At 44.2% G+C, this 27,943-nt stretch overlaps 1 protein-coding gene across 1 annotated transcript in view; it reads right to left on the reverse strand.

The window, feature by feature from the left end:
* The window catches only part of UNC13A (unc-13 homolog A), a 475,959-nt gene that overhangs the window by 226,053 nt on the left and 221,963 nt on the right, over positions 1–27,943 (reverse strand). Inside the window, exons 14-18 of the mRNA XM_075352602.1 lie at positions 23,777–23,855; positions 11,886–11,957; positions 11,581–11,800; positions 7,248–7,475; positions 164–305 (exon numbers count right to left, since the gene is read on the reverse strand). Coding sequence (XP_075208717.1) covers positions 164–305; positions 7,248–7,475; positions 11,581–11,800; positions 11,886–11,957; positions 23,777–23,855 — 741 coding nt within the window. The remainder of the gene's footprint in view (positions 1–163; positions 306–7,247; positions 7,476–11,580; positions 11,801–11,885; positions 11,958–23,776; positions 23,856–27,943) is intronic.

The raw sequence follows: 27,943 nt of genomic DNA on the forward strand, positions 1-27,943 counted from the left end.
ACAAAGCTTATACAGAACCAAATTTTGATCTGACCATCATTTTCCTTCCTGTCAAGAATTCTGTATATTTTTGGATTAGAGACATATTTTAGTTCAGTTGAATAGACATATGATGGCTTTGTGACATAGATATACAAATTGGCCATGTATTTTATATACTCACAAGTGAAAATTTTCCTCCCACACAGGATTGAGGTTTCCATAAATGGTCTTTGTTCTTTTCTTTGTTTTTCCAACCTGAACAGTAACATAGGGATCACTGGAGCCTGTCTTATCCTTGGCCTGTAGACCCTGTGCACATACCACTGCAAAACAGTAAGATAGATATTGTGGCATACAAAATATCCAGCATCAGAAAAGTCTAACTGCTAGAGATGAGCGGACCCGTAGATGTTCGAATGCATTGGTTTCGGACGAACTTTAAAAAAAATGTTTGTTTGGGGATCCAGACTTGCCCTGAACTTGTTCCCAGACTCTGAACCCCATAAAAGTCAATGGGGACTCGAACTAATGGGCTCAAGTTGAGTAATGAGTATAATGGAGGTCAATGATTGGGCAGTTCGACTCTTCGCCGACATAGAGTCAGCCGTAAAGAAAGCATTTCCGATGGAGGGAGTGTGTTTTTTTTTGTTTTTACACACAGCATCTGAAAATGTTGTTTTTACCCACTGTGAGCACCAATCAGGCACTGCAATAGGCTCTCACTGGGCCAAGCACCGAGAGTACCAGAGCACCTCTATGCTCAATCGAGTAGTTATGTAAATACATAAAGCACCTGACTTAGGACACAGACTTTTTTTCTAAAAGACCGTGTTCAGGTTTGAGCCCCGGACAACCAGTATTCAGTATGAACAGGGACCTTTACAGTTCGGGGTCACTCATCTCTACTAACTACTGAAAAATTATTTGATAGACTTTGCAACTGTTACCAAGCTCACAACTTTGATCAATATGATCTTTTGGCATGTATCATTGAAATATCTGGAGATCATTTTTATCCCTTTGGGGTGAATTCACATAGAATAATTTTCTAATCTACAGCAGGTTAATTAGATTAAAGGCTTGTGTACATTTTCACCTTCAACTTCACCGTACAGTGAGGAAACTAAGTATGTGATATACTGCTGATTTTGCAATTTCCCCACCTACAAAGAACGGAGAGGTCTAAAATTTTTATCGTAAGTACACTTCATCTGTTACAGACAGATTAAAAAAAAGTACAGAAAATCACATTGTATGATTTTTTAATAATAAAATTGCATTTTATTCCATAAAATAAGTATTTGATACAAAGAAAAACAGAACTTTACATTTGGTACAAACCTTTGTTGTTTGCAATTACAGAAGTTAGATGTTCACTGTAGTTCTTGACCAAGTTTGTACACAATGCAGCAGAGATTTTTATCCACTCCTTCAACAGATCTTCTCCAGATCTTTCAGGTTTCAGGGCCGTAACAGGGCAACATTGAATTTCAGCTCCTTCCAAAAATGTTCTATGAAGTTCAGGTCTGGAGACTGACTAGGCCACTCAAGGACATTGAAATGCTTCTTGTGGAGCCACTCCTTAGGTCTCCTGGCTGTGTGCTCTGTGTCATTGTCATGCTGGAAGTCCCAGCCACGATTCATCTTCAATACTCTTGCTGAGGGAAGGAGGTTGATGGCCAAAATCTTGCAATACATGACCCCATCCATCCTCCCTTCAATATGTTGCAGTCATCCTGTCCCCTTTGCAGAAAAGCATACCCAAATTATGATGTTTCTACCCCCATGCATCATGGTTGTGACGGTGTTGTTGGGGTTGTACTCATCCTTCTTCTTCCTCCAAATATGGCAAGTAGATTTGATATCAAAAAGTTCTATTTTGGTCACATCTGACATCATGACCTTCTCCGATGCCTCATCTGGATCATCCAGATGGTCACTTTGTGAACTTCAAACAGGCCTGGACATGTGCTGGCATGAGCAGGGGAACCTTGCATGCCCTGCAGGATTTTAATCCATGACGGTCAGTGTGTTGCTAACAATAACTTTAGAGACTGTGGTCCCAGATCTCGTCAGATCATTGACCAGGTCCTCCCATTTACTTCAGGGCTGATTCCTGACCTTTCTCAGAATCATCCTTACCCCACGATGCAAGATCTTGCATGGAGCCCCAGACCGAGTAGGATTTACAGTCATCTCTTGTTTTTTCTATTTTTTAATAATTGCACCAACAGTTGTTGCCTTCTCACCAAGCTACTTGCCTATTTTCCTGTAGCCCATCCAAGCTTGAGCAGGTCTATAATTTTGACCCTGGTGTCCTTAGACAGCTCTTTCATCTTCACATGGTGGAGAAGTTGGAGTGTGATTGATTGAGTGAGGACAGGTGTTTTTTTTTTTACAGTTAACAGTTTCAAACAGGTGCAATTAATACAAGTAATGAGTGGAGAGTAGGAGGGCTTCTTAAAGAAAAAAATAATAGGTCTGTGAGAGAAGAATTCTTGCTGGTTGGTAAGTGATCAAATACTTATTTCATGCAATAAAAAGTAAATTAATTATTTATAAATCATACAATGTCATTTTCTGGATTTTTTTTGGGAGGGAATTGTGTCTGTCACAGTTGAACTGTACCTATGATAAAATTACAGACCTCTCCATTCCTTGTAGGTGGGAAAACTTGCAAATTCCGCAATGTATCAAATACTTATTTCCCCCACTGTATGTAATGCAAAGGATCTAATTGACTCTGAAACCTGCATGTAATATGTTGCTTTTATTTCAGGTTTGCTCGGAAATATCACCGAAAAATTCTGCAGTCTTAAAAGCCTAAAGGCCACTTTACACACAGAGATAAATCTTTGGCAGATCTGTGGTTGCAGTGAAATTGTGGACAATCAGTGCCAGGTTTGTGGCTGTGTACAAATGGAACAATATGTCCATGATTTCACTGCAACCACAGATCTGCCAAAGATTTATCTCTGTGTGTAAAGTGGCCTTTAGGCCTCATTCAAACGTCAGGTTTTTTTTTTTTTTAAAAAAAAAAAACGTTTTTCCACTCTGTAAAATCAGACCAAAATCAGATGGCATCCAAGTGCTGTCCGGTTTTCCAGGAACTCATAGACGCGCATTGCAGATTTTGATCTGACTGAATAAATATTGGACATCTCTGTGCCATTTTGTGAGGACACTAAGGGTACCTTCACACTTTAGCGATGCATCAGCGATCAGACCAGCGATCTGACCTGGTCAGGATCGCTGCTGCATCGCTACATGGTCGCTGGTGAGCTGTCAAACAGGCAGATCTCACCAGCGACCAGTGACCAGCCCCCAGCCAGCAGCGACGTGCAAGCGACGCTGTGCTTGCACGGAGCCGGCGTCTGGAAGCTGCGGACACTGGTAACTAAGGTAAACATCGGGTATGGTTACCCGATGTTTACCTTAGTTACCAGCTCACACCGCTTAACTTAGCGTGTGCAGGGAGCAGGAGCCGGCACTGGCAGCGTGAGAGCTGCGGAGGCTGGTAACGAAGGTAAATATCGGGTAACCACCTTGGTTACCCGATGTTTACCTTGGTTACAGCTTACCGCAGGCTGTCAGACGCCGGCTCCTGCTCCCTTCACATTCAGGATTGTTGCTCTCTCGCTGTCACACAAAGCGATGTGTGCTTATCAGCGGGAGAGCAACAATAAAAAAACGAACCAGCACTGTGTGTAACGAGCAGCGATCTCACAGCAGGGGCCAGATCGCTGCTCGGTGTCACACACAGCGAGATCGCTAATGAGGCCACAAAAAACGTGACTCAGCAGCGATCTCAGTAGCGATCTTGCTGTGTGTGAAGTACCCCTTAAGCTGTAACATTCACTATTATTCGTGTGAGTGCTTTCCATGAAAAACTTAGGTCTGACTGAGCCCTTACTGAAAAAAATGCTTTTCACCACATAGCTGGATCGATTTCTCATGCGTGTTTTGCCCATGTGTCAGTTCTTTACCAACCATGTGTCAATTGTTTTACTCGTATGCAAAAAAAACAACAACAATAAACCTGAGGAAGGATTCCTAAGCTTTTCCTAAGGCCTCTTTCACATGTTCGTGAAAAACCACGCACGTTTTTCACGGATGTGTCAGAGGTTTATTTTGCCCTCCGTGAGCCGTGTTTATGGCCTACGTGTGTTCTCCGTGTGTTATCCGTGATAACACACGGAGAACGGGAACTATCTACTCACCTGTCCCTGGCCTCACTGTCCATAGTGCTGAACTTCGGTCTCCAGTCCTGCCGACTCCCTGCTGCTGCTGCTTCCGGCCGCAGTGAAGTGAATATTCTATTAGCATAATGAGCGGCGGTCGGCAGCAAGTGACAGCAACGGCAGAGACAGGAGGGCTGGAGAAGGTGAGTAAAGTTTTGTTTTTTTTTCTCGCAGACACGTCTTTTCTCCGGTGCATGTCACACGGAACACATCCGTGTGGTCCATGTGTGTTACGTGTGACCCGTTTGCGTTCCGTGTGACACCCGTGATGCCGGAGATAAAACGGACATGTTGCGGTGAGAAACACACAGACACACGTATGTACGGAATGGACACACGTTCCGTGCGTAAGTACATATGTGTATCCAAATCCATTGGAATACCTAGGTCTACGTGTGTGCGTGACGTGCGAAAACTGACCAAACACGTACCGGAGGCACGTACGTGTGAAAGAGGCCTAAAGCCATTCAGTAAAATGTGGAAAACACATGAATACAATGACGATATTTTTGAGAAGTTGAATTCTTTCGTTGACTCCGTCATTCTGGTGAGTCTCATTTGTATATCGGTCCAAAACAAAAATATTGGAATATGAAACAGCCATAGACTATATTATGTCCATGTATGAACTGTAAAAATAAATGCAAAAGAAAGCCCCAAAGCTTTACTTCGATAAACTCAGAAACAAAATGTTCCCGTTTTTGAATGGTATACTAATTCCACTTATTATCTCAATTAACTGCTAATAATGACAATGATTGTCAAAAATGTGTAATCCAAAAGATGTTGCATATTTTACTGGTACATTTTACTTATTAAAATCAGTAGAACTAATTATATAATCAATGTTATGTTAATGTACTGGCAAGCTTCTATCAAAAGATCCATTCGCTGAAACCATCGATATCAGCAGGCTCAGAAGCTAGTGTAATATTTATCGGGCCTCCCACTCACCCCGGAGATGATTTCGGACTGCTGATTCCTGTTCTCTGTGAGACACCGCCAGAGGAGTCTGGCAGCGACTCTCTCTTAGAGAACAGATCAGTACTCAACAGACCGAGCGCTGCTGTGTATAGTGGAGCGCTACTGGTCAAACCAATGTCTCACTATCAGTTATGGATTGCATATGGGGCCCCATAAGGTTCAATCAGATGTCTCTTATTTTTCTCGTACGCAAAAAAGGTCTTAGGGGCACTTTGCGCAGGTGCGATGTCGGAGAGGTCATGTCGAAAGTGACGCACTTCCGGCGTCGCACTCGACATCGTAGTGTGTAAATCCTAGATGATACGATTAAAAATCGTTGTAATCGTATCATCGGTGTAGTGTCTGGGAATTCCATAATTACGCGACTGCGACAGGTACGATGTTGTTCCTGGTTCCTGCGGCAGCACACATCGCTGTGTATGAAGCCGCAGGAGCGAGGAACATCTCCTACCTGCGTCCTGCAGCTCACGCCAGCTAAGCGGAAGGACAGACGTGGGCAGGATGTTTACAACCCGCTCATCTCCGCCCCTCCGCTTATATTGGCCACCTGCCGTGTGACGTCGCTATGACGCCGCACGACCCAGTCCTCTTAATAAGGAGGCGGGTCGCCGGCCAGATCGACGTCGTAAGGCAGGTGAGTGATTGTGAAGCTGCCGTAGCGATAATGTTCACTACGGCTGCTATCACAAGATATCGCTGCTGCAACGGGGGCGGGGAATATCGTGCTCGGCATCGCAGCATTGGCTTGCAATGTCGAAGTGTGCAAAGTGCCCCTTAGTTTCTTTTTTTGATCAGAGGTGTATCACAGTTTTGTCAGTGTCTACTTTCACCATCAGAGTTTCCTCAGTTTGTAAAAAAAACAAACAAAAAACTGATGGAAGTTTCTCAAGCTTTCCTTATCAAATGGTTTGTGAAAAACAAACAGCACATGACAGGCAAAGTAGACTTGCATTGGCAAGTTTGGACTGGAGCATGTCTCTATAATTTTGTGTGGACCACTCAATGCACAAAAATACACGAACATGTGAACAGCTTCATAGACTATAATAGGTATGAGTTCTATCCAGGAAAAGCATGAATTGCACCAGTACACGAAAAACTAACATCTGAATTAGCCCTACTCTGGTAGGAGTGTCCAGCCATATAAGATGTATGGGAGCTTCCCAAATCTCCCCCAAAATATGATGTCAGGGTAGAGTGGTCTCAGGCAGTTTCAATGCCCAACCATTTTATTTTCCACAAGAGATGAGCCACTGCCAGGGTATCTGGTAGTAGTGTTCTCCCCTTCTGCCCATTTGTCATGTGTTTGTGTGTGTGGGGAAGTCATAAGAGGCAGCTCCTTATGGGCACCGTAACTGAGGCTTACTGATCGTGTTCTTACTCTTACTAGTTGCTCTGTATATACCTTAAACTTTATAATCCTTTTATACCTGTGTAAAGGAAATCATCTCAGCAGCCTGAGCAAACAATACTACAGCATAAACCATTATGATGGGGACTAATTATAGCAGACATCATTTGTAGCTTAAAGGGTTATTCACATCTCCAAGATCCTATCCCACTATGTAGTAGGTGTAATAATAAGAATAATATTAGCAAATAACTCCAATTAGAAATGTAGTTTAGTTCTCCTAATAAAGCCTTGTCTCTTACCTCATGTGCAGGGCATTGCAGCTAAGTATCCATGGTTACATCCACTCATATAGCGACAGTTAGTCAGTAAGTTGCTTGTGGTCGTAACCATGAGTACATCTTATTAATAATCCTTTCCATTCTAAAGAACAGAAGGATTTTGATTTCTATTGTTTCCCGGCCACCTCTGCAGTCTACGAGTAGAGTAACAACAGTCCAACTCTGGATAAAATAACTAGGAAACAAGGATTCCATATTGAGTAGTATTGGAAATGTAAATTTTAGGCAGCAGTTAAAAATCTTTTTTTATATTAACCAGATCAATTAGCAGCTTGAGATACCTTTTAGAATTTTCTCCACCTACATGTATTTTCTACGTTTCCTAATTGATTAGCTAACCCTATTTACCAGTGATGCTGATCTTTGCTGACCACTTTGAGGTCCCATCCAGTACACTCTGCTTCACAGCTTTGATCTGATGTGCATGTGTGGCTTTGACAACACCAAAGACTTCTTGAATTAGCTCAAATATCTCTGGTTTGTTCCTTTCACGGATTTTCATCCGATCTTTCAGAACCATGATGATATTAAGAGTACGGTCTTCAGCTCCATGTTTAGAGCTCTTTTCAGCTGCCCCTGTTGGGAAAAATGCAAAAACATTATTTTACTTTGAGGTTTTTGGTGTAGAATACATGTTTTTTTGTTGCGGAAAGATCTGGGATCGCAAGTTTAGGTTTCCTTAAAGTGACTTGGATGACTCCAGAAATGCTATATAGTGGTCATCAGATCAGAATCTTCCCTGGTGTCTCTCAGGCCGTGAAAAAAAATCACAAACAGATTTTGCCTTTGAATTCAAGAGGCTTGGATAGAAGACACGGGAGTGCTGAAGTATTTGAATTGATACATTAGACGCATCTGTTAAGAAAACAAAAACTATATTGATGAAAAAAAGATAATTTGTTGAGTTATTAGCTCCGTTCATGTCATATTAACCTTCTCACTTGAGAATGGTGTGTTGCCATTAAAGTCTGAAACAATAATGATGTTAGTATTTAAGACGGGAAGCAATTGATAGAGTACAGAATTCTTCTATCAGCAGATGATTTACCATCATATCCTTTAAACACTGATGGAAACTTGCTAATGTAACTAGAGATGTCCCAGAAGTTCTCTCTTTTTTTCCAGATTGGCCGTAAACTAGAAAAAAAAATCTTCTTTCAATAGGACTGACTTTAACGGACGTTTTTTTGTTCTATGGTAAGAGTTGTCCATTTTCTGCATGGTGTTAACTACATGATTTACCCACTGCTTCCCTGGCAGCATCCTCCTCTGTACAAGTACTGACCAGTTCTGCACTGTTCAGCCCCTGCACAATAGTGGATGCTGAGGACAAAGATCAGGGATATCGGCATGAAGGTGAATCATGTGAACTCCTGTCCTCTTGATTCCTATAGATAGGAGGCTGCCGCCATCCATTGTTTACGTGTCCTCTCCATGGGCAGCAGGAGGACTTGAACTGAAGAGCTGAAGGTAGAAATGAGCTGGATTAGCATTTTCTGTGATACAACAGGGTCTTTTAGAACTTTTATGACAATGTGATCAAATCTTTTATTTTTCCGGACTTTCTATTTCTTTTAAAATATGTATAAGATAACCTCAAAATAAATATTAAGTCACTAATATTTTAGGGTTAAATTATGGAACCATTTGCCCCTGTCAATGGTGAACAAAATTTGTAAACATATCATCTGTCCTCAAATTATTTAGTATTTCACCTTCATGTGGACTATTGAGGAGACTTTGGAGATTCTTGATGTTCTACTGAGTGAGCTGACACAACCTAGGATTACAATTACTAAGTTTAACTTTCTCTCTGAATAAGGCTGGACTCACACGAGCGTATAGCATCTGATACATCGGATGCAATATGCTAATGACCCCCGACTCAGGCTCTGCTGCGAGCCTGAGCCGAGTGTCACGCGACTGTGACCCGATCTTGCAATTGGGTCACAGCTGCGAAGCTGAGGGCGCTGCGGAGGAGAGCGAGGGGTTAATCCTCCCATCTTCTCCATTGTCATCCTGTGCTTATATCGCACTGCACTGGGATAACATCCAAGTGTAGTCCGATGTTTCTCTCACACCCATTCACTTAAATGGGTGCGAGGGATACGGCTCTCGCAGAAAATCGCAGCATGTTGCGACTTTTCTCGCATCCAAAATCTGGATGCGAGAAAAGCTGACCAACTGCTCTCCCTAATTGACTAACAATGGTCAGAGTGCAATGCGAGATTTTCTCTCATTGTACTCGTCCGTTTTTCATGCTCGTGTGCGCGTGCCCTAAGTTTGAATTCTCAATTCCTCATCTTAAAGAAGCCCTCCCATTAACTTTTTGTTCCTAAATATGTACATTTTAGTGTAGTGTACGGTCAGTGTGTTAAAATATTATATTCACCGTTCATAGTGTACTGTGGTATCCAGCGATGTTCTGCTCCTCTTGTGACTCACATAATGGTAATTCAGACTCTCCGTATCACACTTTGCTGTGAACCAAAAATATTTTTTATAGTGCAAGTCTATAGAACCTTAGGAGGAGGCTTGATAAGCTTTTATTCTAAAAGACTTTTAGCTCAACAGCTAGAGGTCAGTGTGATCTGTAGAGTCTTAATCACCGTCACGTGACTCAAAAGAGCAGAAAGGCGCTGGATACCAAAGATTATGGTGGTTGATGAATATATGAAGTTAATGAAAGTGCTTCTTTAAATTATAGTCAGTTGCCTCTCTACTTCAGCAATAATTAGTTTTAAGTCTTAAGCGGACTTTACATGCAACAACATTGCTAACGAGATGTCGTTGTGGGTCACGGAATTTGTGACGCACATCCGGCCTCGTTAGTGACGTCCTTTCGTGTGAAATGCACAAACGACCGTTAATGATCAAAATTACTCACCTAATCGTTGATCGTTGACATGTCGTTCTAATCCCAAATGTCGTTGCTGTTGCAGGACGCAGGTTGTTCATCGTTCCTGCGGCAGCACACATCGCTATGTGTGACACTGTGTGTCGGTGAAGAGGTAAGAGCGCATGACGCTGCCGTAGCGATATTGTTCGCTACGGCAGCGATCACCCCGTGACACGTCACCGACTTGGGCGGGTGCAATCGCTCGCGACATCGCTAGCGATGCCGCAGCGTGTAAAGCCTGCATTAGAGTTAGAGAGATATCCACTTGGAGCTTTTATGTCTCTCAACTCCTTTATAAAGGTTTTTTTATTTTATCATTTATCAATTTTGTTTTCTTCAAAAGGAGAGAATTTAGATACTTACAACTTTGATGTACATTATGTTCTAAGCTGAAAATTCAATTAATTAAGGAGAAGATTATACTGTCGATTACTATGTGTTAAAAAAAATTAAAAAGGGGTTACGTCAGTTACGTATCAACCTATTAATGATTGCATAATCACTAAAGAAGGATGTCCCAAAATCATTCTGCATGGGCTTCAGCGACCAGAAAAGGCGTAGACTATTTTTTAGTAGTACTTTTTGATCTGTAACAAATTTATCAAACGTTGTGCATCTTTTTTTGAGATTGTCTTTTGCTGTTAAGTTTGTTTACTGATTTTTACACCAATGTGACTTTTTGAGATGTTTGAGACTGATTCATCAATTTGCTAAAGCGTAGACAAATTTGCCACACATATTATACCCCCATGGAGTGATTTTCTCTTTGTGAATTATTTTGGCACAATTTTATTGAAAATGTCACAAAAGCGGGGTGGGGGTGGAGGGGGGGTCAAAGACCAAAAAGAGTGTTTTTGATTTGGCAGAAAATTCATGAAGCTTGTCTGCTGTTTTGAATTATTTGGTGCAAAACAGGCAATGAATATCGCAAAACACTAAAGAAAAGTGACTTAAAAAATGAAATTAATAAATAAGGGCCTTAGGTTTTTGATTTTTTTTAAAATGGATAGGTTACTTTATGATACCTGCAGTTTTTTATCCAATGAAGTTTATGTACATGACACCTTATGTGAAAACTTGTTGGTTTAAAAAATACAAAGTCCTGAGTGGGCTAAATAATTTCTTTGGCTTTTTTCTATTTTCTTCTTTCTGTTTTACCTCTCTCTCTTCTTCATGTACATTTTCTATGATTCTGATGAATTGTAAAATATTATATCCTTTAAAGTTACCCAAGGAGATCTTGAAAAAGTATAGTTACACAAAACTTTTTTTATTCACAATTTTGCTACATTTTTTGCCACAATTTTCACAGCAAAAATGTTGCAGTGTTGCCACAATTGTGAAAATTGCAGCAAAAAATGCAACAAAACTGCGAAAAAGTCTCATGTGAATATACTGTTATGTGTATACCTGTGAAACCTAGGAATTAATAAAATCAAGATTCTATCATATATGTTGTTATAGCTAAAGCTGATGAGGACAAATCAGTGCATATGTTAGAAAGATAAGTGTCCTCAGGGACAGCAAAATAATCCGGGTTGCTCACAAGTGATTCATTAGTAAGAGATGACACAAGTGGCGCATTCTGTGGCTTTTTTGCTTACGATAACTTTAATTAAATGAATATTTTGGGATCAATTAACCTTCAACTACTATAATACTGGTATCTGCAAGCCTTATAAAGACAATTACCACTACTTGCAGATTTGTATACACAACCCTGGTCTTGAAGGTTGCGGAGAGTACAGATAGTATCCAGTTCACACACAAACAAATTCTTACTTTGCAAACAGTCGGCATTCAAGAGGTCCTGACATTTTTCATGGCACTTGACTCCACATTCTGTACAGCGCATACCCTGCCGGGCAATACCCCACAAGAGCCCTTCACACTCATAACAGTAGGTGGGAGTTGTGGCAGTCCACACCTCAAAGTTGTGAGGTGTAGTGCTGGAGATTGGGTATATTAAAGCTTGAAGGGCCTTCTTGTAAACATGGTTTTTCTGAAAATATCATAGAATATAGTGAAGTGAGTGTAAAGCAAATGTACTTTGAACACTTCATTTAGTTCACAATTCTAGTACTTACTAGCTCTTCATTGTTTAAAGTGCTTGTTGCAAGCGCAGATGTTATGCCTGCTTTGCGGGATTGGACCAGGGACTAAGGGAAAAAATATGATGTGAGTTCCTTTGAATGAAAATACCTTTCTTAAAGGAGAAAATGCCTACATTAAACAATTCTTAAGAGAATATGTCACCAGGTTTTTCTTACCTGATCTGAGAGCAGCATAAAGTACAGACAGTGACATTGATGTCACTTACTTGTCTTTTTGCTGTAGTTTTGATAAAAATAAGTTTTACCAGCAAGAGATGATCACTAGGTGTTCTAGTAAACCTGCTGCTATGTGTCCCTCCATATTTATGAGATCTGTATAACTCTGCCCCCACCAATGATTCGCTGATGTCTGCCTATGCATGTCAGTGATGTGGGTGTTCCATGAATCATGTGGTTTGCGTTAGCTATCACTCCACGATGGCAGTTACAAAAAGAAGGAAACAAAAAGAAAAGATAGTTTGTGATGCCAGGGCACAATCAATTTACCTCTCTTCCACTGAAATGCAAAATTCATATTTCCACCTTCTGCTCAGTGGACGCTCAATAAAGTCTAAACAATAGCCTGTATTTTTTCTCTGAAGTCTTTTAGTTCATGGGCATAACCTTTATATGTCCTGATAGCATACCTCCCAAACGTCCTGGATACAGCGGGACTCTCCCGCTTTTGAGCCTTTACTCCCGAGTCACGGGAGGGAGCTATGTGTCCTGTGGCACCGCCCACCCACTGTAGCCCCGTCTTGCTATTTCTCCCTTCTATCCAGTGACCATTACAGAGCTGAGCGCGCTACATGAAACTCCTGTGACTGTGCTGCTAAAGTATGAATCACCCCCCAGCCCTGGAGCCGACCCCCCCCAGCACCTGAGCTGACATCCCCAGCCCTGGAGCCTGTGCACTTCTCTCCAGCTGTTTTCTCTGACTCCCCGTGTGTTTGCTTCTCACTCTTGGAGACACAGGGGGAATCAGGAAACTGAGAAGAAAGTGCAACAACACTTGTTTCCTCTCCTGCAGCTAGCACTGGCCAGTAATAACCTATGCAGAGTTAGCATCTGCCATTCTGCCAACACTTCTATTAGCTTACTGATCACATGGTCTCCTGCCTGCAGAGCAGAGCTGCTGGGTCCTAGTTGCCCAACAGGTTCAGCTCTGCTTTATCCTGGCTGCATTACCACTTAAAGGGAACCTGTCAGGTGCAATATGCACTCAGAGCCAGGAGCAGTTCTGGGTACATATTGCTAATTCCTGCCTAACCGTCCCTGTATACACTCGCATAGATAAAGAGATCATTAGAAAAAGTATTTGTAAAGATCTTATATCTTATGCAAATGAGCGCGAGGACTAGTCCCAAGGACGTTACTTTGCTTGGCTAGTCGGCTCACATAGCATGTTAGTACTCACACAGGGGCGTAATAACATGCTCACATGCTATGTGAGCCGACTAGCCAAGTGAAGTAACGCCCTTGGGACTAGTCCCTGCACTCATTAGAATAAGATATAAGATCTTTAAAAATACTTTTTCTCAAGATCTCTTTATCTATGCGAGTGTATACAGGAACGGTTAGGCAGGGATTAACAATATGTTTCCAGAACTGCTCGTGGCTCTGAGTGCATATTGCACCTGATAGGTTCACTTTAAAAGGAACCTGTCACCAGATTTGGGGCCTATAAGCTGCTGCCACCTCTAGTGGGCTCTTATATACAGTATTCTAACATGCTGTATATAAGAGCCCAGGCCGCTGTGTAGAAAGTAAAAATCACTTTATAATACTCACCTAAGGGGCGGTGCGGTGCAGACTGGTCGGATGGGTGACAGGTTCCCTTTAATCTCTGTTGGACGGGCTGCCCAACTGGTTCGACTCTATTGAATCCTGGCTGCCCAACCGCTTCGGCTCTGCTGTGTCCTGGCTGCCCAACCGCTTTGGCTCTGCTGCGTCCTGGCTGCCCAACCGGTTCAACTCTACTGTGTCCTGGCTGCCCAACTGGTTCGGGTCTGCTGCGTCCTGGCTGCCCAACTGGTTTGGCTCTGCTGCATCCTGGCTGCCCAACCACTTCAGCTCTGCTGTGTCCTGACTGCCCAACTGCTTCAGCTCTGTGCATCCTAGCTGCCCAACTGCTTTGGCTCTGTTGCATCCTGGCTGCCCAACTGCTTCGGCTCTGCTGCGTCCTGGCTGCCCAACCACTTCGGCTCTACTGCGTCCTGGCTGCCCAACCGCTTTGGCTCTGCTACGTCCTGGCTGCCCAACCGCTTCGGCTCTGCTGCATCCTGACTGACCCAACTGCTGCGTTCTTGCTTCCCAACCAGTTTAGCTCTGCTGCATTTTTGGGATATTTTATTCACCGTGTTAAATATATGGTGAGGCTGACAGGTCAGTAGGACGCCTCAGGTCAGTACAAGTTCATAGATAACAAACATGCATACTTTTACTTTTATCTAAGGGGTTAAAAAAATTCAGAAGTTTGTCCCTCAAAAAATTGGGCTTTTTGCGCTATTTTCCGAGACCCATAGCGATCTCATTTTTCACGATCTGGGGCTCAGTGATGGCTTATTTTTTTGCATCTTGAGCTAGCGTTTTTAGGGATACAATTTTTGTGTAGATGCTACGTTGTGATTTCCTGTTATTGCATTTTAAATAATTTTTGCGGCAACCAAAAAACGTAATTTTGGAGTTTGGAATTTTTTTCTCGCCACAGCGTGTACTGATCAGATTATTTGATTTTATATTTTGATCGGGCATTTCTGAACACAGCGATACCAAATATGTGTATATTTTTTATTTTTTAAACAGTTTTATTTTCAGTGAAGTGAATGGGTGTAATTTGAACTTTTAGGTTTTTTTTATTCTTTCATATTTTTAAAAACTTTTTTTTACTTTTTTATTTATTTTACTAGTCCCCCTAGGGAACTATAAGGATCAGCAGTCTAATCACTTGTTCTTTTCTGTTGATCTAAGCTGCACAGCTCTGATCAGCAGGAATGCTTCTTTCCTGTCAGTGCCGATGCTCTGTCAGGTCTCACAGGAAATACATCATGGTAGCAACGTAGCAACAGGAGTCATCACATGACTCCGAGCTACCATGGCAACCATCATCTCCCAGTGATTGCATCACAGGGCTCCGATGGCAGCGGGGAAATGGCATGGCCATTTAAATCATGTTGACACATTTTGACAGCGTGATCTAAGTGAAAAGCAGGCGAGGGTGGATCGCGGATCCACCTGCACCTGTTAGCCCCACATGTCTGTTGTTCAAATCAGAAGATGTGTGGGGGGTCACCACCGATTCACCGCAGCAGCCGGCGGTAATTACCCCGACATTACTAAGGACAAACTGGGGTCGTAAAGGGGTTAACCAAAAGCACAATGTTATTAAAGATAATTTATCTAATAGAGTAGACCTGATATGTAATGTGCAGCTTTTACATAGTGTAGATTAAGGTGTCAGATCTGCTTTAGAATAGAATTTTGTAGTTTTAAAATATTCTAATTTAAAATAAATACTACCAAGCTTGCATTAAGAATATTTTATATTTTTCTGTTTATAATTATTGTTTATAAAACAATGTGATCGGCAGTGCTGAATGGGTGTGGATGGGGAGTGGTTACGGGTGTGACTAGTTGTGAAATGGGTGTGGTTAGGGGGCATGGCCTCAAATAGCCGCGGCCACACAGTTTGTCCCTCTTTTCTCCCTTTGAACGTTGGGAGGTATGCTGATAGTGTTCCAAAATAATACGGCATAGTTAGAGGCATTGTGTGGTCCATGCTGGAAGTTCAACAACAGTCTAGTAGGTCTCTTTATCCTCAGGCATTTTGTACTGTCTGAGTTACAGTCGCACAGTAATCTGGTGCTGGTAACATTTGTTTACTTTTATAGGTGTGCTGTCCTTTTAATTGCGGCTGATATCTTATTCTCCTTGCTGCAGAATTCACTGATGCTGCACTGCGATCCCATGGCTGTTGGTAACGCTACCACTTACTTTGCACAGTTCCGGCTGGACAATAGTGAAGGCGGGACTTCCCCGTTGGCACATTTTGCTGCGATTGGCACGAAAAAGAAGGTAGGGCTTTTTCCTGGTGCTGTAGTTATCCTCGCTGCAGTCATAAACACAATTACAGTTCAATTATTAACTGTCTTTGGAACTGTCTTTGGAACTCACACTTCCAAGGCAACATCAGCTGGTAGTCTTCCATGTCAACCAATCATTAGATAGTAAGGTGTATACAAGGGGCTGCTGATATTCTTTGGTTTTGTAATTTTTTTGTTTCTATGGTAACGAATGTTACATCACATGAAAGCCTAATGTGTCTAATATATTTATATGTTTTAAAAATTTTGTGTTTGCTGCTTATGGCAACAGTGTTCTACACCCGCAGGAAAATAAAATGGCCGAGTCTAGTGCGATATTCACAAAAACTGAGAGCAGAGAAGTGATAAAATTTTTGTTTCTGCAAGGAAAGTCCGCAAAGGATATTCATGGTGATATGTCACAGACATTGGGGGATCAATGTTCTTCATATTCCACAGTTAAGAACTGGGTTGCCAAATTTAAAACGGGCCACTTCAGCACCAATGATGAGGAACGTTCTGGACGACCGAGAGTAGTTGTTCTTCCGAAGATCATCGATGCTGTGCACAACCTCTTTCTTTAGAATCAACGAATATCAGCTAAAGCAATAGCAGACATCATGAACGTGTTTGTGTCATTATTCATGAACATTTGGACATGAGGAAGCTATCTGCAAAGTGGGTCCTCAATTATTTGATAACAGATCAGAGAAGCATGTGAGTGAAAAGTGTTTTCAAACTGATAAAAGTTTCCTGGATCGACTGGTAACTATGGATGAGACCTGGATTTATTTGTATGACCCTGAAAACAAGGAGTAGTCAAAAAAGAGGAGGCACAGTGGTTCTCCTCATCCAAAGAAGTTCAGGGTGCAAAAATCAGCCACTAAAGTGATGGCGTCTGTGTTCTGGGATAAGGAGGGTGTGCTGCTAGTGGACTACCTTCGAAAGGGTTCCACCATCAATGCAAGGTATTACATTAAACTTTTGGACCAATTGAAGGCAGCTCTGTAGGCCAAAAGGCGTGGCAAGCTGTCCAAAGAAATCTTGTTTCTGCAAGATAATGCCTCCGCTCACACTGCACAAGCGAACATGGCAAAACTGCCAGAGCTGGGCTTCAATGGTGAAAGAGGGGATCAGGGCACTACTCAGCAACAAACATATCCATAAGGTAAAGTCTTAAGCATATAGGCATGAATCAGTGCTGCTCTGGGGTGCACATGTTCGAGGAGACAAGGTATGATCCAATGTAGGAAGGAACGGCACTCACCAGGTCTTTGCTGTGCAGGGTACGGTTTATTTCAAATGTGGAGGTTACATGTGCGGAAAGGGCTGGTGGGGAGGGAGAGCACGCTGGACACGTCAGACGACGGCCGTTTCACACTTACACAGTGCTTCAGCTGGTCTGAGTAGGTATGACATCATGTCCGTTTTATCCACATACCACTGGCTGATGTCAAAATAATTAAAATATGTTAAAAACAATATATATACCCTGACCCTGACTGATGCAATATCCTGTTAGGGAGTGCTGGGCCTTTAAGAGGAGGTCAGTGACCGCGCGTGCACCCTAATGCGCATGCGCGACGCCCGGGTGCCGGAGGCCAGAGCAGGGAGCGGTGCCAAGGAGGACATGTGGCTGGAGGCAGGGGACCCGGGGAGCGGAGCGGTGAGTGAGGAACGACGTCGGGACCCGGGGAGAGTGACAGTACACCCCCCAGGCCTTTTCCCTGCAACCGGGACATGAAGGCACGAATCAGAGGAGTACCCACGTTCTCCCGGGGTTCCCAGGACCTATCCTTGGGCCCAGTCGACCAGGAAGTACTGCCGTCCCCTGACGGTCTTCATGGCCACGATATCTCTTACCGCATAGATGTCATCATCGGCTATGGGAGGAGGAGGACTGGCATCAGAGGAGAAGGGACCGAGGACAACAGGTTTCAGCAAGGACACATGGAAGGAGTTGGGTATCTGCATGGAGGGCGGAAGCTGCAACTTGTAGGATACCTCGTTGATCTTCCTGAGGACCTTGAAGGGACCGATGTACCGTGGACCCAGCTTGTACGATGGAATCGTGAGTCGGACGTACTTGGAGGCAAGCCAGACCAAGTCCCCAGGAGAGAAGCGAGGAGGATCAAGACGTCTCTTGTCCGCATGTTTCTTCATTCGTGCAGCAGCATGTCCCAGGGAGGTCTTGACTGAGGCCCATATAGCGGAGAAGTCTCTGGATAGGGCATCTGCTGCAGGTACATCGGAAGCTGAAGAGGCAGGTAACGGCACAGAAGGCTGGACACCATAGACAACATGGAAGGGAGAACTGGAGGTGGATTCGCTTACCTGGTGGTTATGAGAGAATTCAGCCCAAGGAAGGAGCGTGGACCAGTTGTCCTGGTGGGCGTTGTCGTAGTGACGAAGGAAGGTGGTCATGATCTGGTTGACTCGTTCCACTTGTCCGTATGACTGAGGGTGGTAGGCAGAGGAAAAGTCCAGAGACACCCCCAGGTGTTCACAGAGAGCCCTCCAGAAGCGTGAGGTGAATTGGGTTCCTCTGTTGGACACAATATGGGCAGGAAAGCAGTGCAGCCGGAAGACATGCTGTATTAAGGCGTTCGCGAGCTCTTGAGCAGAGGGCAATCCGGCCATAGGAACAAAATGAGCCATTTTCGAGAACCGGTCCACCACGACCCAGAAGACCGTATGACCGGAGGACAAGGGCAAGTCCGTGACAAAGTCCATGGCTATGTGTTGCCATGGAATGGAAGGAGTCGGCAGAGGGAGAAGAGGACCAAAGGGCAGGTGCTTAGGCGTCTTGTTCTGGGCACAGGAGGAACATGCAGAGACGAAGGCGTCGACATCCGTACGAAGAGACGGCCACCAATAGTGACGGGCGATGGCGCCCCAGGTTTTCTTCTGGCCGGCGTGTCCGGCCACTTTCGAGGAGTGTCCCCATTGGAGGACCTTGAGTCGGTCAGTCTCCGTGATGTAAGGAGGGATCTGTGCCAGAGAGACGGGAGCCACCGGGATGACCTTGCTAGGACAGATGATGGGCTGGTTTGGCTCCTCCTCTTGGTCTACCGGAACGAAGGACCGAGACAGGGCATCCGCCAGCACGTTCTTGTCCGCGGGCCGGTGGTGTAACTGAAAGTCAAACCTGGCAAAGAAGAGAGACCAACGTGCTTGGCGCGGATTCAGCCTTTGAGCAGAGCGTATATACTCCAGGTTTTTGTGGTCAGTATAGATGATCACCGGGTAAACCGCTCCCTCCAAGAGATATCGCCATTTCTCCAACGCCATCTTAACAGCCAGGAGCTCTCGATCACCAATGGTATAATTGCGTTCTGGGGCTGAGAAGATCTTGGAGAAGAAGCCAGGTGACCATCATCCCGGTGGCGGACTTCTGCATAAGTATGGCCCCTGCCCCTGCGGAGGAGGCGTCAACCTCCAGGGTGAATTGGCGGTTCAACTCAGGTCAGTGAAGGACGGGAGAAGAAGCAAAGGACCGCTTCAGAGAGCAGAAGGCGGCTTCGGCCTCGGGTGTCCAAACCTTCGGATTAGCCCCCTTCTTGGTCAGGGCGGAGAGCGGAGCAGTTAGGGTCGAGAAGTGAGGGACGAACTGGTGATAGTAGTTAGCAAAGCTGAGGAAACGTTGGATGGCTTTTAGTCCCGAAGGAGGAGGCCAGTCGAGGATAGCAGAGACCTTCCCGGGATCCATCTGCAGACCGGTGTCCGATATCACATAGCCCAAAAAGGGAAGGGATGATTGTTCGAACACATACTTCTCGTGTTTGGCGTATAAGCGATTCTTCCTCAGCCTCTGTAGCACGGTCTGCACATGCTCTCTGTGGGTCCGTAGGACTGGAGAGTAGATTAAGATGTCGTCCAGGTACACGACTACACAGACGTAGAGGAGGTCCCTGAACACGTCGTTCACCAGCTCCTGGAAGACTGCCGGGGCATTGTAAAGACCGAAGGGCATCACGCAATATTCATAGTGCCCGTCCCGGGTGTTGAAGGTGGTCTTCCACTCATCCCCTGAGCGTATGCGAACCAGGTTGAAGGCCCCACGGAGATCCAATTTGGTGAATATACGGGCCCCCCGGAGCCGATCGAAGAGTTCAGGGATGAGAGGCAGGGGGTATTTGTTTTTCACTGTGATCTGGTTCAGTCCCCAGTAATCGATACAGGGCCGTAAGTCGCCTTCTTTTTTCTTGACGAAGAAGAAGCCCGCACCAGCCGGGGACGAGGACCTTTGAATAAACCCCCGTGCCAGGTTCTCGGTGATGTAATCAGACATGGCCCGGGTCTCAGCAGGGGACAAAGGGTATATCCGTCCCCGAGGGGGTGTGGTTCCCGGCAGAAGGTCAATGGCACAGTCGTAGGGTCGATGTGGAGGCAATACCTGCGACTCCTTTTTATTGAACACATCTGCGAAGGACCAATAGGCTGGAGGAAGGCCAGGTAAGGAGTCCGGGGCCGGAGGACGACGGACGGGCTGGACTGACTGGAGGCAGTTCTCATGACAAGACGGGCCCCAGCGGATGATTTCTCCAGTACGCCAGCTGAGCGTAGGTTCATGTACCCGTAACCAGGGTAAACCCAGCAGAAGAGGATGAGACATGCGTGGCAGAACATAGAAGGCGATTTCTTCTGTGTGTAGCGCACCGATACGCAGTTTCACAGGTTTGGTGATGAACAGGACGGTGTCAGAAAGGGGTTCCCCATCCACAGAGGCTATCACAAGGGGTGTCTGCAGCGGGGTGACAGGTACCTGGTACTTGTCCACTGTGGCCTGGTGGATGAAGTTACCCGCTGCCCCGGAGTCGAGATACACCTCTGCCGTGAAGCGGGTTTCTCCTGTTGTCACCTGTACAGTCCATGTCACTGGGTCAGAGAGCTTCCCAGTACCTAGAGTGGCCTCTCCTACCAACCCTAGGCTTTGGAGTTTCCCGGTTTCTCTGGGCAGGCACGCACCTGGTGTGCGCCGTCTCCACAATAGAAGCAGAGGCCCTTGGCGGCTCGTTCCGCTCGACGCTGCTCGGAGGACCATATCCGGTCCACTTGCATGGGCTCATGTATGGAAGAGCCAGAGAGCACGGATGAGGAGAGGATAGGCTTCTGTGACGAAGCGGAGTGCCTTACAGGGCGCCGCTCGCGGGACATTTCTTTAAACCTTTCTTGAAAGCGAAGGTCTATCCGGGTTGCGAGGGTGATCAGGGCGTCCAAGGTGGAGGGGACGTCTCGGCCGGCCAGCTCGTCCTTGACACGACCGGTAAGCCCCTCCCAGAAGGAGGCAGTCAAGGCTTCATTGTTCCACCCTAGCTTAGAGGCTAGGGTGAGGAACCGGATAGCATACTGTCCCACTGTCAAAGTCCCTTGTCGTAGTCTGAGTAACGAGGAAGCCGACACGGAGGTGCATCCGGGTTCATCAAAGGTGGTACGGAAGGTATGTAGGAAGTCTCGGATGTTGTTGGTTACGGGATCTTCCTTCTCTCCCAAGGGATTCATCCACGCCAGTGCCTCACCCTCCAGGTGGGACATTACAAAGGCCACTTTGGCCTGGTCACAAGCAAAGAGGTGCGGCAGCAGCTTGAAGTGAAGCGAACACTGGTTCACGAACCCCCGGCAGGTCTTGGGATCCCCGGCGTACCGGGGCGGGGAAGCCAGTCGGAGTTTTGAGACCCCGGGGGGGCTTTTACGGGGTTCGTGGGCGTGGCCGGGGTTGACAGGGATGTGGCGGTTGTCTGCAGCGTGTTTAGGCGGGTATCCACTGATGTCATGAAAGCCAGCATATGAGATTGTGTTTCACGTTGGCGGACCAGTTCCTGCTGCATTCCGGCCAACTGGGGAGCTAGTGCTTCGGCGGGATCCATGGCCTGTTCTATCTGTTAGGTCCGGGAGATGGTGGATCCTCTGGGCCGTGTACCGGACTCCCCCAGTGAGGCAACCTGGAGCTAACCCCTATACAGGGACTGTCCAGCCACCCCACCAGAGGGCCTAGGTACACGGTAGCCGGAGTTACAGCGGGACCGGGATAGCGTCCCTCAGGGAATGGGTAGAACGGAGCCTTTGGAGCCACAGAGTTCTTGGAGACAATTACGGGAGTCCGGTATGGGTGCCAGTTAGGAAGCTCAGGCGGGTTCCGGGTTAGCTGGATGTGACGGGGAGGCAGCCAGGTGAAGACAGGGATCACAGACGGGCACAGGCAGACGTAACGGTGGTGGGATTCCCCGCTGACGGACATCGGAACACCTCTTGGCAATCCCGGATTCAGGAGCCGGTTACGGAGGCAGAGCAGGTTCTATGGAAGAGACAATATTAACACAGGCAAAGCACATGGGGACCTGGACTCCTAGCTTGCAAAACTCGTAGAACAGGCGACGCCCTCCAGGCAGGAAGCTCCTAATATACCTGACCCTTACTCATGCAATATCCTGTTAGGGAGTCCTGGGCCTTTAAGAGGAGGTCAGTGACCGCGCGCGCGCCCTAATGCGCATGCGCAACGCCCGGGTGCCAGAGGCCAGAGCAGGGAGCGGTGCTGAGGAGGACGTGTGGCTGGAGGCAGGGGACCCGTGGACCGAAGCGGTGAGTGAGGAACGACGTCGGGACCCGGGGAGCGTGACATATGTGTAGCACTCTGATTATTCCAGAAAACAGGGAAGCCAGTGGAGTAGTAGAAAAACACATTTACTTGTTGTAGGTTTACAGTGGTACATCCAGATGAATGATGCTTGCACACAGGCTCAATTTCTAGCTAGCAATCATAGTTACTTACCGGGGTAGTCACACATGTGTATATATCAGATGCAATGATTCCTTAGTTTCTCTTTCTGTTGGTATGCATAGTCCTAGCCACACAATTATTTGCAGCTGGGGCTCTGCGTTCTCATATATAAACAGGAGCTATGGCTTCTCCCTTACCTTCACTCTCAGCTTCTCCAGATCAAATCCCACAAAAAGAAAATGTCCCCTCTGATTCCCTGCTAAGCCCAAAGACACGGTCACGTGGTTCTACTGGGTAACCTGTATGCCATATATTGAAAGAAGACCTGCTTCATTAACCCTTAACAACCTCCTTATAGCAAAACATAACAGGTACATGACTTTGTGTATATATAAACCACTTCTATGTGCTGAATTCTCATGTGCAATATCGGAAAAGGGAAATGTTAACAAAGTGCAAACATAATAGGATAGTTGTCAGATCTGCTACATCTTAAAGGCACATAGACAACAATTTAGGGGCATTGCATGGGCGGGGTCATAAAGAACTCCACATTCAAAGAACTGGTAGAACTGCAGCAAATAAAACAAAGATTTTATTTAAAAAATACAACACGCAAATCAATAAGTGATACATCCCTGAAATTAGGAACTTGGTCCCTACATCATGCTGCTCTAGGATGGGGTAGCAAAAACCTGGTGCTAAATTCCCTTCAATTGTGAATTAAAAATGAAAAAAAAAGAGTTTAAATTTGGGAACACATTATGGATAGAAAATATACTCCGGTCATGTTAAATTGAAGTATAGAGAAAGAGACATGAACATTTTTTGCATTTCTTAAAAAATGTGTGACCACTGATATAACATCCAATATCTCCCTAAGAATATTATGTTATGAGTTATGACATTTTGACTTTTTACTGGAAGGAGTAAAATTTGTTGATCATGATGTACACATGTATATTCGGCATGTTACTTACCATTGCCTTTAGAAAGGAGGAATGCGTGAAATATAATATTAAAAGGTTAGTGGACAATTTGGGATTATAACAAGGTTAAAAATATCTGTTATAGAGATTACTCACCAGGTCACTAACTAGAGGTATGGGTTTTCTTTTCCGAATATCTGGCATACTATCAATGATAATGAGACCACCGGCCGGCCTATAAACATATGAAATATGTGATAAGTAATAGTGACTGATAGTACCCAGGATGTCTAGAGTGAGGCTTAGGAGACAACACATTAATAACATAAGGAGACAACCTTCGGCCAGATAGAATAGTAGAAAAATTACCTGGAATAAATCAGTTACAACAAAAAATAAAGTATACAATTATTTTACACACAAGAAATATCTCATGGTGGCTAAAACTGCTCTGTCTCAAGCTATCTAAAGGTCTTTGCAACCTTATTTTTGAAAAACATACTAATAACATTGGTTACAGAATAATTTCTAAACTACTGAAAGTTCCAGTGAGCACTGTTGGCGGCATAATCCAGAAGTGGAAAGAACATCATTTCACCATAAACTAGTCATGGCTAGGTGCTCCACACAAGATTTCAGACTGAGGAGTGAAAAGAATTATCAGAAGAGTTGTCCAAGAGCCAAACAATAAAGTATACAATTATTTTATGGCATTGATAATAAAGAAGGAGAAAAGCTATAGAAAACTATAATCACATTTTATACATTCAGTTCGCCTTAATACGTAAAATGTGTGAGAGCGGCAGAAGACAGAGCTTGAGATGGAGGTGTAAGACGCACCGTGAAGGAGAGCGTGTATGTAATACTATGCATCTGTATTTTGTCTGGGTCATATTTAATATATGTTTGCTCATAATTTACAATCTGGTTTGTTCTTTGTTGCGGAGCCCTGTCTTAGGTTTGTACCACAAATCTGGAGTCTTTATATATTTTGGGGACCACTCTGGTGTCTACATTTTCTTTTTAGGGGTTTAGAACAACCAACATACACGGAATAGAAGTCCGTGCCATAATAGGTACAGTTAGGTCCAGAAATATTTGAACAGTGACACAATTTTCGCGAGTTGGGCTCTGCATGCCACCACATTGGATTTGAAATGAAACCTCTACAACAGAATTCAAGTGCAGATTGTAACGTTTAATTTGAAGGTTTGAACAAAAATATCTGATAGAAATTGTAGGAATTGTACACATTTCTTTACAAACACTCCACATTTTAGGAGGTCAAAAGTAATTGGACAAATAAACCAAACCCAAACAAAATATTTTTATTTTCAATATTTTGTTGCGAATCCTTTGGAGGCAATCACTGCCTTAAGTCTGGAACCCATGGACATCACCAAACGCTGGGTTTCCTCCTTCTTAATGCTTTGCCAGGCCTTTACAGCCGCAGCCTTCAGGTCTTGCTTGTTTGTGGGTCTTTCCGTCTTAAGTCTGGATTTGAGCAAGTGAAATGCATGCTCAATTGGGTTAAGATCTGGTGATTGACTTGGCCATTGCAGAATGTTCCACTTTTTTGCACTCATGAACTCCTGGGTAGCTTTGGCTGTATGCTTGGGGTCATTGTCCATCTCTACTATGAAGCGCCGTCCGATCAACTTTGCGGCATTTGGCTGAATCTGGGCTGAAAGTATATCCCTGTACACTTCAGAATTCATCCGGCTACTCTTGTCTGCTGTTATGTCATCAATAAACACAAGTGACCCAGTGCCATTGAAAGCCATGCATGCCCATGCCATCACGTTGCCTCCACCATGTTTTACAGAGGATGTGGTGTGCCTTGGATCATGTGCCGTTCCCTTTCTTCTCCAAACTTTTTTCTTCCCACCATTCTGATACAGGTTGATCTTTGTCTCATCTGTCCATAGAATACTTTTCCAGAACTGAGCTGGCTTCATGAGGTATTTTTCAGCAAATTTAACTCTGGCCTGTCTATTTTTGGAATTGATGAATGGTTTGCATCTAGATGTGAACCCTTTGTATTTACTTTCATGGAGTCTTCTCTTTACTGTTGACTTAGAGACAGATACACCTACTTCACTGAGAGTGTTCTGGACTTCAGTTGATGTTGTGAACGGGTTCTTCTTCACCAAAGAAAGTATGCGGCGATCATCCACCACTGTTGTCATCCGTGGACGCCCAGGCCTTTTTGAGTTCCCAAGCTCACCAGTCAATTCCTTTTTTCTCAGAATGTACCCGACTGTTGATTTTGCTACTCCAAGCATGTCTGCTATCTCTCTGATGGAGTTTTTCTTTTTTTTCAGCCTCAGGATGTTCTGCTTCACCTCAATTGAGAGTTCCTTAGACCGCATGTTGTCTGGTCACAGCAACAGCTTCCAAATGCAAAACCACACACCTGTAATCAACCCCAGACCTTTTAACTACTTCATTGATTACAGGTTAACGAGGGAGACACCTTCAGAGTTAATTGCAGCCCTTAGAGTCCCTTGTCCAATTACTTTTGGTCCCTTGAAGAAGAGAAGGCTATGCATTACAGAGCTATGATTCCTAAACCCTTTCTCCGATTTGGAAGTGAAAACTCTCATATTGCAGCTGGGAGTGTGCACTTTCAGCCCATATTATATATATAATTGTATTTCTGAACATGTTTTTGTAAACAGCTAAAATAACAAAACTTGTGTCACTGTCCAAATATTTCTGGCCCTGACTGTACATGGAGAGAGCCATATACAGATATATTTCAAATATAGGAAAAAGAGACTGTACACAAGGCTTAGAAAAATTATACAATTTTATTCAATATAAAGCATACAAAAAAGTGTAAAAGATTAAAATAGGATTTATGATGAGAGGACCAGCAGGTGGCGTACTCACACCACAGCTCAGTAATCGGAGTCTATGAGGATTGAAATGACTGTACTAAAACACCATACTGAGATGCCTGCAAAACACTGCTCATATGATTGCATGTACAAGGCTGCCTTACGGCATGCATTGAAGACCAATGGTCATACAAGAAAAGGCTAAGCAGTGTCAGAAGGAAAAACAATAGGTGCACGTAAATGTGTTAAAGGGCTCAGCAGACCAGATGTAAAGTCATTACCTGAGTTGTGGGATGAGGATCCAAAGAACCCGACCTAGGTTTCGATCTTAATGCCTTCTTCCGGGGGAGAGCGTGTATGTAATACTATGCATCTGTATTTTGTCTGGGTCATATTTAATATATGTTTGTTCATAATTTACAATCTGGTTTGTTCTTTGTTGCGGAGCCCTGTCTTAGGTTTGTACCACAAATCTGGAGTCTTTATATATTTTGGGGACCATTCTGGTGTCTACATTTTCTTTTTAGGTCTGTATGTATTATTGGTTTTGGACTGAAGCATGCATTTATTCTGAATCCTGTATACATAGAGGGGCTGTGTCTCGGTTCTGTTATATTTTGTGATCTGGTACACAGCAGGTGAAATAAGTATTCATGACCCCAGCTGAAATCTATCACTAATTAGAAAGCAATATGTCACTTAGTGAAAAATAATATCAGCTGGTTCAACTGATGGCCTGTAAAAAGGTGTCTCAATATCAAAGTGCCACACAAGAAATATCTCATGGTGGCTAAAACTGCTCTGTCTCAAGCTATCTAAAGGTCTTTGCAACCTTATTTTTGCAAAACAAACTAATAACATTGGTTACAGAAGAATTTCTAAACTACTGAAAGTTCCAGTGAGCACTGTGGGGAGCATAATCCAGAAGTGGAAAGAACATCATTTCACCATAAACTAGTCATGACCTGGTGCTCCACACAAGATTTCAGACTGAGGAAAACTGAAAAGAATTATCAGAAGAGTTGTCCAAGAGCCAGGGACCACCTGTGGAGACTTACGGAAAGACCTTGAATCAGCAGGTAAAATTGTTTCAAAAAAAGAATAATAACCTCAACCTCCAAGGCTTGTATGCACGCTCATCACGCAAGACTCAATTTTTGAATAAAAAGCATGTTCAAGTGAGTTTAAAGTTTGCTTAACAACATTTAGACAAGCATGTGAAATACTGGGAGAATATGGTATGGACAGATAAGACCAAAATTCATCTTTAGATGCTATAATACATGCCAGATGGCACTGGCAAACTTCATGTAATTGAAAGATGAAAGGAGAAATGTACAGAGACATACTTGAGAAAAATCTGCTGCCATCTACCAGGATAATGAAGATGAAACAAGAGTGGACATTTCCCAAACACACATCCAAGGATACTCTCAATTGGTTTCAGAGACAGAAAATAAACCTGCTAAAATGGCCTAGC

The sequence above is a fragment of the Anomaloglossus baeobatrachus genome, chromosome 1, assembly GCF_048569485.1.
Source record: "Anomaloglossus baeobatrachus isolate aAnoBae1 chromosome 1, aAnoBae1.hap1, whole genome shotgun sequence".
Taxonomy (NCBI): Eukaryota; Metazoa; Chordata; class Amphibia; order Anura; family Aromobatidae; genus Anomaloglossus; species Anomaloglossus baeobatrachus.